Source organism: Lemur catta, chromosome 10, assembly GCF_020740605.2.
Source record: "Lemur catta isolate mLemCat1 chromosome 10, mLemCat1.pri, whole genome shotgun sequence".
Classification (NCBI taxonomy): domain Eukaryota; kingdom Metazoa; phylum Chordata; class Mammalia; order Primates; family Lemuridae; genus Lemur; species Lemur catta.
In genome coordinates, this window is record NC_059137.1 from 22,043,278 (window position 1) to 22,056,295 (window position 13,018).

At 47.4% G+C, this 13,018-nt stretch overlaps 1 protein-coding gene across 1 annotated transcript in view; it reads left to right on the top strand.

Moving 5' to 3' along the window:
* The first annotated feature begins 3,555 nt into the window (after window positions 1–3,555).
* Window positions 3,556–13,018, top strand: part of SUSD1 (sushi domain containing 1) — a 98,356-nt gene continuing 88,893 nt past the window's right edge. Inside the window, exon 1 of the mRNA XM_045563626.1 lies at window positions 3,556–3,661. Coding sequence (XP_045419582.1) covers window positions 3,556–3,661 — 106 coding nt within the window. The remainder of the gene's footprint in view (window positions 3,662–13,018) is intronic.

The following is a 13,018-nucleotide window of genomic DNA, read 5'->3' on the forward strand; positions in this document are numbered from 1 at the left end:
GGTGTTTGATGTGTGTGTGCCTGGGGGAGGGTGGGCTGCGTTGGAGAAGGCAGAGTAATCCTACTGTTTCTCTCAAGTGGCAACAAAGTGTCTGAGAGTTATTTAGCCTCCAAAAAATGAGAAATCTGTCTTTGTTTGACCTAGAGACAGTCATCAGCAGGGTATTTTCCCAGAGGGAGGGTGGCTGTTACCAGCCTTTATAAACCTGCTGGAGATGATGACTCCATTCTGGGCGGGACATTGTGACTCCTTTCAAGGAGCCTAGCTCACAGCAACCTCAAACTCCTGGGCTTAAGCAATCCTTCTGCCTCAGCCTCCCGAGTAGCTGGGACTACAGGCGTGTGCCACCATGCCCGGCTAATTTTTTCCTATATATGTTTTTAGTTGTCCAGCTAATTTCTTTCTATTTTTAGTAGAGATGGGGGTCTCGCTCTTGCTCAGGCTGGTCTTGAACTCCTGACCTTGAGCGATGGGCCTGCCTCGGCCTCCCAGAGTGCTAGGATTACAGGCGTGAGCCACCACACCAGGCCAAGAACATTTTTCTTAAGCCAAATATTTTCTCAGCAGTAATCTCACTGCTCCAGATTTAACACTCGTTCAATATTCTATTTTAATTCTGCGACAAATACTGATGATGAGGAGACAGTTTTTCATTCAGCGATCCAATGAACTCACTGTTGAGTAAATAGTAATTTTTTTTTACAAAATATATTTGAAAGCAAAAAATGAGCCAATAAAAATAATTGATGAAAGTCACACAATCTAATGTAGAATATAGAGTAATGTGGATTGTGCTAAAGCAAATTCTTGAAAAATTAAAAATACAACTCATACAAATGTAAAGTGAAAATCTCTCTGAGATTCTAGTCAAGTAATTAATTAATGAGGGACTCAGCAAGATGTTGACTTCAAAGGAGAACTATTAAGGTATTAAAGTTCAAAGGAAAATCTGAAGTCAGAAATCGTAAAATGAATTTGCTAATATTTGCCAAACTAGCTAACTAGTTAATATCATATAGGATAAAATGCAATTATTGAGTTTATCTTATTTTTTACCTGGCAGAAAAGAATTGATCACTTATATTTCCATTGGAAAACATTCATTTTCATTGCTGTGGGCAAGAATCTTTTGCATTATCATCAGTTTTCTACAAGTTGTAGTATCTTCTACCCCCGTAGTGCTATAAAATAGCCTAGTCAATGGGAAGTCCATTGAGGTGCACAACACTATAGAATCAGATAATGCCCTGAAGGTCTACTAGACAGCACCCACCAAAAGGATACCCTGTAATTTTTTTTTTGTCTATTTACAAGTTTTGGACACTTTTTCCTGACATTACCAAGTTAAAAAATATATGTATATGTTGTTGGGGTTCAGAAAACAATACCTCAAAATAAAGGCTTCAGAGGTAGCCTCAGAAACAAAAGTTTTTCTCTGATCTCCTTCTGCCCTCCCATCTCTCAGTGCCGTTTTCCCCAAAGCTAGCCATAGAAACTAGAATCCGTCTCCCCCAAGGTGGGTCATAGAAACCAGAAAGAACCCCTTTTCCCCGAAGTCAGCTATAAAACCTAAAAATTTTACTCTAAATTTCCCTTCACCTTTTTGTGTAAAAAGTGGCCATAAGGAAATTATCTGACCTACCTCATTTGACTATAGGTCATAAGACCCCCATTCCAGAGAGGGTCCTGCCCCATACCCAGGGGGGAGGCAGGCGTGCTCAGAGAAGCCAGACGACAGGCCTTGCTGGGTTTCCCCACTCAGTCTATTAGTATTAGATCATACCTTTTCTTTCCAATCATATTTCTACATTACCGTCCATACTATCTTGAACCTAAGCATAAAAATAGTTTCCCCTGTATCTTTGGGTCTTCATTCTGAAGGCTCCTGTGCGTACACATTAAATAAATTTGTACACATTTTCTCCAGTTTATCCATCTTTTGCAAGCTGATTTTTCAGCAACCCTTTAGAGGGCCAAGGGGAACTTTTCCCTTGGCTTCTACAGTTTGGCCCCTACAATGTACACAAATATATATATAAAAATATAATTCATATATATATATTTATTTATTTTGCAAGAGGGTGTGGTGGAGATGGAGAGGTATAGGTTGGTTAAAAATGCCTTAAATGAATGGTGTATTTGTTGAAACAATGACATGATTTCAAAGATCATGGAGAGCTGGGCTTAACAAAAAATTTGTCTAAAGACTAGAAACTGCAGCACCCACACTGCAGGTCCCAAAGCAGGCCCCTATCTTGGTTGAACAGAAACATTTGCAAGAAAGCCTGCTACAAAAGAGCCTAGGATGTTGATTTTCAACTACTTTTTAAGGCTGCACAACAAGTTTAGCCCTTATATGGGTGTGTTCACATGTGGCTGGATTTAGGTCAGGCTTGTGGTGGAGAGAGGAAGCGAGTGAAGATACCGGGTGAGGCGGTGGGGGCATCTGCTCCCGGACAGCCCCGAAGGCGTCGCACGCTCAGAGCCTTCACACTGGATCTCGCTTCTCTGTCCTTCTCCCCCACATTCGCGGAGTCATAAAATCCAGGGGATTCTACCCCTGAACTCCGCCTTCAACTCCTCCTCATGCTGGTTTGCCAATGCCCTGCTCCAGGACACGTCTCTGTTGCCCGATTCTGGCAGCAGCTCCGGGCTGCGCTCCCTGCCCGTCACCCCCGACCCCAATCCCACAGAGCAGACGCACAGAATCTGCCCCATGAAGTCACTCCCTGCTTAAAACCCTGTCACAGCAACCTCCCTTACTTCGTTTAAGGGATTTATTTACCTTTGCAGCTTAATGTCTCCCTCCAACCATCTGTTCCCGCCCTAAGGAGGTCTCCCTCTCCATTTCTAGGACACATTTCCTCGGCACTGTCACTGTCACGCTTGTCTCTGACCGCTTGGATTTCAGGTCTTGGTTTACTCCCTCCCTGACGCCCTGAGCCGCGTGTCCTCGGGGCAGCGGGGACTCCAGCCAGCCGCTCCCCCCATCACAGCTCTACTTTCTTAAGGTCTTGTCACCTGGTGAAGTCTGTCGCCCGTGGTGGCCCGGCCCGAGGCTTCCCGCCCTCTCTCCTCCCCTCGGAGGTGCAGCCCCCCCCACCCCCAGCTCTCCTTCACATCCTCCAAGATGCCCACCCCTCTGCCCCTCATCCCTCACTCTCCCGGGGGCGCCTCCCCGAGCCCCCGACCGGCTCGGATCCCCCGTGCGCTCCACACGCGGCCACGTTTCCTCCCCAGCACAGCCCGGTCTCCCTGTTCAGCAGTGTCATTATCCGATCAATGTCTGTCCCCGCTTTGGAAAGTAAGCGGCCAGAGGGCCGGAGCGGGTCTCTGCGCCCGCTGCGCGCCGGGCTCGCAGGAGGGAACGAGCGAGCGTCCGCCCGGTGCCCGGGCCGGCGGGAGGGAGGGCCGGAGCCCCACGGCCGCCCGGGGACCCCGCGGCGCCGGAAGCAGCCGGGCCGGTCCCCTCCCCGCGGCACCCGCCGCCTTATCTCGGCGCCTCGAGGGCCGCAGGAGGAGTCGCGGGCGCGCCGGGAGGGACGCGGCGGCGGCATGGGCCGGGGGCCCTGGGGCGCTGGCCGCCCGCCTCGCCGCCTGCTGCCGCTCCTGCTGCTGCTCGGCCTGGGCCGCGGCGCGATCGGAGCTCCGCGCACCGACGGTGAGTGCGGGCAGGGACCGGCGGGGACATGCGGGCACGGGCGCGGCGCGGGCGCCCTGCGGGGTCCCCGGCTGGATCCCCAGGCTGGGCCCTCGTGGACGCGGGGCGCACCCGGACGCTTCCCCGCCCCCGGGTAGGGCGGGCGCGGAGCCCGGGCGTGGAGCGCAGGTGCGGCCCGCTCCAGCCGTTTGGGATCAGGAAGGCGGAGCTCGTGAGAGCGGGACGTTCCCCGCCCGGGCTTCCCCGCCCCGGCCCGGCCCCGGGATCGCGGGGGAGGCCCGTCCCAAGGCGGCCTTGCCCGCTCCCCTGGGACCGGCCGCTGCCCGGGAGACGCGTGGCGAGGTGGGGGCTGGGCGCCGGGCGGGCGAGGGCGGGCAGGGGCACTGTCACGCTTCCGGCTCTGCGGTTGGTTTTGCCACGACAAATTCTTAACCCGAAGCAATTTTCTTCCTACTTTTAATTTTTTCACCGTGATGAAGAACTGGTTGCTAAATACGGTGAGAAAGAAGTGTAAGGAAGTTTACAGGAGTAAAGAGTTCATTCATTCCCTCATTCATTCAACAGGCGGCTCTTCCCTGTGCAGGATGAGCAGGCAGTGCTAGCTCTCCTGGGCTTAGGACGCAGGAGACAGACAAGCCAATGACCCATTTGCAGGCAATTGAGGTAGTTGCTGATTTCTTTCTCCCCTGCAAAACAGTGTTGAGCGTGGTAGGAGTTACACGGAGGATTCAGACACGTGCGGGCAGTGACATTCACCCAAATAACTGTAATAAAAGGCAGAATGCCATAAGTGCTCTGAGAAGGTGTGGGGAGATTATTTCCAGCTGGGGGAGTCAGGTGGTGTAAATGGATAAGATGACCCTTGAGCTGGGCCATCAAGGTCTGGTTATAATTGGATATGGGAAGATGTGGAAAAGGCATCCCAGCTCAGAGCAGAAGGCACAGTCAGCTTTCCACAAATGTGTGTAGAATGAATGAATTCCACACAGAGGGGACAACGCGAGGAAGCACATGGAGGCAGCAAAGACAGAGGTCAGGGTGCCTTGACTGGCAACCCAGGGAGTTTGCACGTAGCTGTTCTGGGTAGTGGGAAGCCACTGGAAGTCATTGTAGGTTTTTGTACAGGGAATGATATGAAAAGTGGGTCTAAGGAACTCCCCAGCTTCCTTAATAAAGCCAAACCCTGATCCTGAAGTGGAAGGGAATTTCCATGTGAGGACATATGGGGGGACTTTGCTGTTCAGATTCCTGCCCCCTGTAAATTCTCTTTGCTTTGGGGCTTTTACCATCTCTTAATGGCTCAACCTTCTGGAGGGGCCATTTTTGTAACATCAGATGTTCTGGTTGGGCTTCTTTTCTTGACTCGGTCTCCCACGGGAGGGTGCATAAAAGCTTGCAGCAGCTTGGAGCCTATTTCAGGATCTTCGCTGTAGACTCTGTAGCCTAGGAAACTGTCCATTGTGGTCCCATTGAATCGCTAGGCTAAGATGGCTGAACACAGCTATTAGCTGCCTGAGGTTATCAGCAACTACTGAAAGGTTGTGGGGTGAATTTTGGAAACTAGCAGTCAGGGCTGCCTGGTTGAACCCCTTCTCCTTATGTAGACATTCTCCCTTCATTTTCAACCTTGGAAAATCTAGTTTTATGAAGCGCAGGTTTCCTGACGGTGGGGAACGTAGGGTAAGACAGGAGGCTTTGAGCTCATTGAGAAAGTTGTTGCAATAGCTGGCCTAGAAGTTCTGAGGACTGGGTCCACAGTCATGACTGCAGAGGAGGACTGAATGTCGATGATAAGGTGGAAGTGAACTGGAGGAAGGAGTTAATAACTGATGTGAAGGTGCAAGAGAATAGAAGAGGAAAGATGACACTAAGCTTTGGGGACTGGGTGGCTTGGATATATGATTCCACAGGAGGAGAAAAAAAATTTGGGAAGAAAGGTGATTAATTGTTTTGGACATCCTGAATTTGAGGTACTGTTATGGGTTTTGGAGAGATGAAATCAATAGGGAGTTAGGGCTGTGAACAAGAGGCAACGTAGACTTCATGGTCATTGGACACTTTGAGGTTGACAAGATAAAGAGAACGAAGGACAGATTCTTGGGGAAGACCAAGTTTAGACAGTAGATGCAAGCAGAGGAGAAAGAAGCAGCAGCCAGCTAGGCAGGAGGAAGACAGGGCTAGTAGGGTTAAGGAAACCAGATAAAGGGTAGCCAGGGCTGGTGCTAGGGGAGAGATTGAAACAAAGGCTTTGGATTTGATGGCTCTGGTCCCTGGAGACCCAGAGCTAGTAGAGCAGTGAGAGTGAGACTCAGATGTGAGGGCTCTAGAATGGGGGCAGACATCTTGGCTACAGAGTAGATACTCTTTAAAGGAGTCAAAAGGAGGCCGGACATGGTGGCTCATAACTGTAATCCTAGCATTCTGGGAGGCTGAGGCAGGAGGATCACTTGAGCTCAGGAGTTTGAGACCAGCCTGAGCAAGAGCAAGATGCCCTCTCTACTAAAAGTAGAAAAAATTAGCCGGGCATGGTGGCATGCATCTGTAGTCCCAGCTACTCGGGAGGCTGAGGCAGGAGGATCACTTGAGCCCAGGAGTTTGAGGTTGCTGTGACCTATGATGACGCGTCTGCACTCTACCCAGGGTGACAGAGCAAGACTGTTTCGGAAAAAAAAAATCAAAAGGAAAATGAATGTAGCGTTCAGTCAGGCTGGTCAGGTTAGTACAAGAGTTTTGGGGAGAGCAATGCAGACTCAAGCTGTTTAAACTGAGGGATATTATTCAGTAGAAGGGAAAAATTGCAAAAGCAAAAATAAATGAGATATTTAATGGATACAGCAGGTCAAAAATTAAAGTTGGGCTACAGGTGGGAGAGGTTAGTCTCTGACAGGGGAGGGAGAATGGGGAAGAACTGCATTTCTCCCATAGCTGCCTACTTAGTGAGTGCTGTTCATATTTCAAAATCAGCCTGGTTTTTTTCACTCCTCCTAGGAAGCCCATTACAGCTATCTGCTTTTCTTTGCAGCACCAGTGGTACCATGTTGTATACTTATACCGCACTGCAATGTGATTATTTACTAAACTAAGAGCTCCTTGTGGGTAGGGATTGTGGCTTGTGTTAGTAATCCGGTATGGCATGAAGACCACCCAAATGAGAACAAGCAAGAGCTATTTTTTCAGGGCTTGCTGTAGTAAGGGAGTCAGCCACCATTCCACCATCAATTGCATTTGGCAGAGGCTCAAAGGCAAGCAGGGGGTTGGGAAAGCTTTATCCTGGAAAAAGGGGGTGGGTGTGCCCAGCCTGGGGAAGCTGGGGGTGGGGGCCTGGGCTTACTAGCAGCAGGCGTCCTATGCGATTGGTTGGGGGGGGGTCATACTTGGCTTTTTCTCCTTGATCCTAAGTTGGAAGTGGGGGCAAAAATTAGGGAAGCTGGTCGTTATTGACTGAGTCCTGACCATTTGGGGCTGATTGCTACAGAGTTCCTGAACTGGTTGCTGCAGGTTGTGGTTGGGAGTTCTGTTTTCATGTGTGGTCTGGCCATTGTCCGTTTATATATTCAGTCTCTTCCCTGGCAACGTGGGCAGAATTACATTAATTGGTGTTGAAGGTGTTTGGGGGAGGAGAGCCAAGTCAGATGGCTAGAGTAGCAGGAGGGTGTTGGGCTTGGTGGGGCGCTGGGATGGGGGAATGGAGAAGTAGGAAAGGGCAGGAGGGTGGAACCAGTCGGTCCTGTTTCTTAACTTTTCTCTGGCATTGCTTGAGTCTGGGAGTGGCTGTGGGGCTTGTTGGCTCAGGCCTGGCTGGGGTTGGGTAAGGTCAGAGGAAGGATGAGCAGAGGTCTTGAAAATCATGCGGCCAGTGGTGGAGAGGGCTGGGGAAGTTGTTCTCACTGTATAAAGTGCACCTGGCTTCACTCATCGTTTATTTCCTAGGCTTGGTCTTCACTCTGTCTTCATGAATCATAGTAGCATATTCACCACTCAGAGTGGGGAAGAGGATGAAAGAGGAGAAATGGAGAGAATTAATTAAAATTTTTTTTTTTTTGGAGATAGGGTCTAATTCTGTTGCCCAGGCTGGAGTACAGTGGTGTGATCATAGCTCACTGCAACCTCAAACTTCAAACTCCTGGACACAAAGGATCCTCTCACCTCAGCCTCTGCGTAGTTGGGACTACAGGCATGAGCCACCACATCCAGCTATTTTGTTTCAATTTTTTGTAGAGATGGGGTCTTGCTATGTTGCCCAGGCTAGTCTCAAACTCCTGGCCTCAAGCCATCTTCCTGCATCAGCCTCCCAAAGTGCTGGGATCACAGGCAGGAGCCACTATGCCCTGCTGAAAGTGGATTGTTTTGGAGTGACTTAAAGTTAAGTAGAATAAGGGAGCAGAATTAGAGTTGAAGATTCCCCACCGTGGCCTGTCTTCCACCTCCAAGGACTCGGCCCTGGGATACCCTTAGTTTTCTGGTCAAATCCTAAAATGGGATCCTAGCAACTCAAAGCAGCAAATGGTCTATTGGCCTCAGCTCTGTGGAGGACAGAGGGGAAACGAATTGCATGGAGTGAAAAGAAAGTATATGGCCTGCTCGGGAATGAGTCAGGTAATGAGTCAGGTGTGAGACAGCGTGTGAAAAGAACGGGTGGGGGTTCAGTGGGTGACTGCTGGACAGGAACCCTAGGGTGTGGCCTAAATTAATGGCTGCTTAATTCAAGACTCAGCTTTGAGACTGGGGCTCTCAGGGGCACTCAGCGTGGGTTGGTTTCTGGTCTGGAGGCCAGGCGTGGGGGCTCCACTGCCTGTTGATCCTGCTCACACAAGAAAGTGAACAGAAAAACCGATGAAGCGTTTAATACCAGGAAAGTTTAAGCCTTCTTGATGTGCAATGTCAGTCCTGGGTCTGGGTGGGGGTGGGAAATATGTAATGGTTCCAATTGCCCTATAAGGATTACATTGCTGGAGAGAGTAGAGTGCTCTCTTGTTTTGGAGGATTTTAAAGCAGAAGCTATGCTTTTGTTTGTGGGTTTTTTGTTTCTTTTTCTTTCAGGAATGTTGGAGAAAAGAGACTATGAGGTTTCTCTGGGTCCTTCCATCTCTGGAAGTTGATGCAGTCTCTTAAGAGCAGTGCAATTTTACGTAGTGTTAGAGACGACTTAGGAATGCTTTTTCTTCCTGAGTTTTGGGCCCCCTTGGCTCATTTCCTCAGGTCATTTAAGCTGTCTGCATGAGTTTGAGAGCCAAAATCTCATGAAGGTTATGTAGTGATTTGTTTGGTCTGTGAATAGTTGGGGATTAGGTGGAAACATTTAAATTCAGGCACTGCCTTCTTCGCTTGACTGTTAAAGTCCATCAGCTGTTGTCTCAGAAGTGCCTTTAAGTTTTTGCTCAGGTATGGATGTAAAGAGTGAGCCCAGCTTGTGGGGCTGGCAGCCTCCACCACCTCCTGAGTTCCAGCTTTCCCTGGTTGCTGTAGAGACGAGGGACAAGGTGAGCAGGGCTGAAAAGGTGAGGAAGTGAACTTTCAACTTCTGAGTCAGGTATTTCCCAGAAGGCTGGGAGGGTGTGGGGAAGGCAGGGAGTGATTATGTAAATTTGGATATTATGGTTTCTAGACCATCAGCCCCACAAATAGGTAGGCATCTTTCTACACAAAGGTACGGCTTTGACTTTTTGTATCAATGCATTTCTCCATCACTCTTCCCGATAGTATATCTTGGGAGTTGGCCAGCTAACTGTCCGTGAGAGTGTCCTTGTTTGTTCATTAACAAAGAGTTGTTATTATAACAAACGTCTAACATATTCTAATTGCTTTGTGTTAACTCATTTACTCTTTACTCCTCACAACAACCATATGAAGATTTGCTATTATCCTCATTTTCCAGATTTATAGGAAACTGAGGCACAGAGATTATCAAAGATTACACAGCTAATAAGTGGCAGAGCTAGGATTATAACCCAAGCACTCTTAACCACCATGGCAAATACCAGGCATTGCTTCTTGCAGACTGTTTCTAACAAGAATAACAAGATCTATGGAAATAGACATAAATATTCATGTAAATTATCTCTCACATTTGCATAGCACTTTAGCGTTCATGCAGCATTTATATTTCTCATTTAATCTTGACCACATGATCTCCATCTCATAGATTAAAACTGAAGAACTGACAGTTTAGCTTGCCTAAAATCACATAACCAGGGAGCAAGAGAGAAGACTCCAACCCTGGTTGAGACACCAAAACCTGTCTCATCCTTTCTGGTTTTTGCTGGCTTAGTCACTGCAGAGCTGCAAAGGGACATGAACCCAAGTTAGCAGCCTTACCTGGAGGATACAATGAGAGTAACAAAGGGTACTTGTTAGGCTTTTCCTCCTAGTTTTTGGACTCTTCAATTCTCTGCCTGTAATTCTAGGTGTCCCTGGGGTCCCTCGCCTCTGCAGTAGTCCCTCAGTTACTACCTTCTCTCTGCTTTCAGGTACCGAGTTTGCTGGTGACAGAGCTAAAGCCATCCTTGACGCAGATGCCAAGCTCCCTTGACACAGCTCTCCCACGGGTCATGGCAAAATTGTAGTGATCTTTCTATTGGCCTGGAGAATTCCTCTCCTTTGAGTTACTCTGTCTTGTTGGTCCAATTGCTGTGCTAGACTTAGTGGAAGATTTCTTTCAGTATTGCCTTTTCTCTCCCTAGGATTCTGACCCAAGTCAAGTCCTTGAGGTTGAACTAGACTTGCTACTCATGGTGAGATCCACCTGGGAGAGGCTTAGAAATGCACATTCTCAGGCCCCGCCCCCTCACCTACTGAATCAGAATCTCTGGGGATTCTGCATTTTAATGGGCTCTCTGGGAAGGGTAACCGACTGTCTTGGTTTGCACTGAGTTGAGGGATTTCCCGGAATATGGGACTTTTTGTAATAAAACCAGGACAAGTTGGTCACTCTATCTCCAGGTGATTCTTAACTGAGCTGCAGGCTATTGGACAGTGGACTCTGTTGTGTGGTCAGAAGCCGTCCCCTTGGCAGTCCTCGGGTGGGGTTATGCTCCCTGCCTCTTTCTTTAGGATAAGTTTTTCCCCCTCCAGGAGGCTACTTGGTCTCTCAAGCTGTTAGAATTCAGAAGGCTGTCCTTCAAAGCCTGCAGAATAGGCTAATCATGGCTGAGTAGTAAGCTTCAAATGAGGTACCTCCCTCCTTGACTCCCTGTCTTTCTACGGAAACCACTTCCTCCTCTGCAGGTAGTCTAGCCTTTGGTAGCCTGGAACCCATCTTGTCTTTTTTTTCCAGTATGGGGAACAAGATTTATTGAGCCAAATTCTACTGCATGCCAGATACTGTCCTTGGAGTTATACTTATGCTAAATTATTCTTAATGGATCATTAAAGCAAGTACCTTAAGGATGAAGTGTCAGAACTTTAGGGAGAAAGTACTTTAAGGGGCCATGTAACCCCTGCTACTCAAAATGTCCACCTCAGAGCTTGTTAGAAATGCAAAATATAGGGCCCCACTCCAGACCAACTGAACCAGAGCCTACAGCTTAACAAAATTAAGATCCCTAGGTAGTTTGAATACATCTTAAAAGTTGAGAAGCCCAGGCTGGGCAGCCAGGTGGCTCATGCCTGTAATTCTAGCACTCTGGGAGGCCAAGGTGGGAGAATCGCTGGAAACCAGGAGTTTGAGGTTGCAGTGAGCCAAGATGATGCCACTGCACTCTAACTGGGGTGACAGAGCAAGACTGTCTCCACAACAACAACAACAAAAACACACACACACACACACACACAAAACAAACAAAAACCAAAAAATAACTGAGACCCAGAAAGGTTAAGTGGTTTGTTCAAGGTCACACATGAATTAGACTCAGCTAGATTTAGGATCCAGTTCTGACTAGCTTTCAAGTCCAGTGCTTTCCCCCTGTATCTGGCTGCCTTCCTACAAGGCCATATTTAGAACAGTTTATATTCTGTCACTAATTTGGACTGGACTTCCTTTACCTGATCGAGTGGCACCTCTTTGCTTCTTAATTTTTTTTTGTATGTTTATTATTAATAGATTTACTCAAAAATTACATGAAGTGGTCATTTTCCAGCTGATAATAAGTTTCTGCAAATGGATCTATATAACTGCTGCATGTTTATAAAGACAAGTATTTCATATAAGAAAAAAGTAACCATTTTTGTATTTGTCAACCTATAATAATGAGATTCAGAAAATATGATTCTTATAGAGTTTATCTGAGTGCAAACTTTGAGGATGGCCTCCTGGAAACATCAACTCCAGACTAATGGGGTCAGCATTTCAAAGAGGAGAAGTTAAGGTTTCACTTATACAGAAGTTTTAACAGGATTACATTTTCCATACAGGACCAGTATATATGCCACAGTGATTACAGATTGCTACATTCCAAGCAAGTTTACTTTATTATTCTGGGAGGAAGGGTGGTGATCTGAGGGGGTCTTATCTCTTGTGCGATTTGGTCTTAATTATATACAGGAGGAAAAAGGCGAAAGTTGCACTGCATGCAGCATGACTCAGGCTGCATAGCCACATTCCTTTCAAGGTTCAGAATAGTTTCAAGTTCCAACAGCTTTAAGTTTGAATTATTTTATTTAACACATTTTATTGTTTTTCAATAGTATAGTGTTAATATCTATGGTTTTACTACACTCATATTTGTGTGTGATTTCAGTGTCTACTTATGTTTTTTAGCCTTTGGACAGTGTGTTTATGTTGTCTGTTTGTTGGCAAAGTATCTTATAACAGATCTGTTTGGTTTTTAATGAAAGATTCTTGTAGGCTTGGGTTACTTTAGTTACTTGTTCTCTGAAGCTGTTATCTACTGTCTCTCAGTGGCATCATGAGAAATTTGGGATCCAGAACAAAATGATTTCCCTATAAAGATTTGGGTTTCTTGGCCGGGCACGGTGGCTCACGCCTGTAATCCTAGCCCTCTGGGAGGCCGAGGCGGGTGGATCACTCGAGGTCAGGAGTTCGAGACCAGCCTGAGCGAGACCCCGTCTCTACTAAAAATAGAAATAAAAAAATTATCTGGCCAACTAAAAATATATATAGAAAAAATTAGCCAGGCATGGTGGCGCATGCCTGTAGTCCCAGCTACTCGGGAGGCTGAGGCAGGAGGATCGCTTCAGCCCAGGAGTTTGAGGTTGCTGTGAGCTAGGCTGACGCCATGGCACTCACTCTAGCCTGGGCAACAAAGTGAGACTCTGTCTCAAAAAAAAAAAAAAAAGATTTGGGTTTCCCTCCAACCTCCCTTTTTTTCAATTATAGGTTTAATTACATGAATCCTTTGGGTTTCCCTCCAACCTCCCTTTTTTTCAATTATAGGTTTAATTACATGAATCCAAAAATGA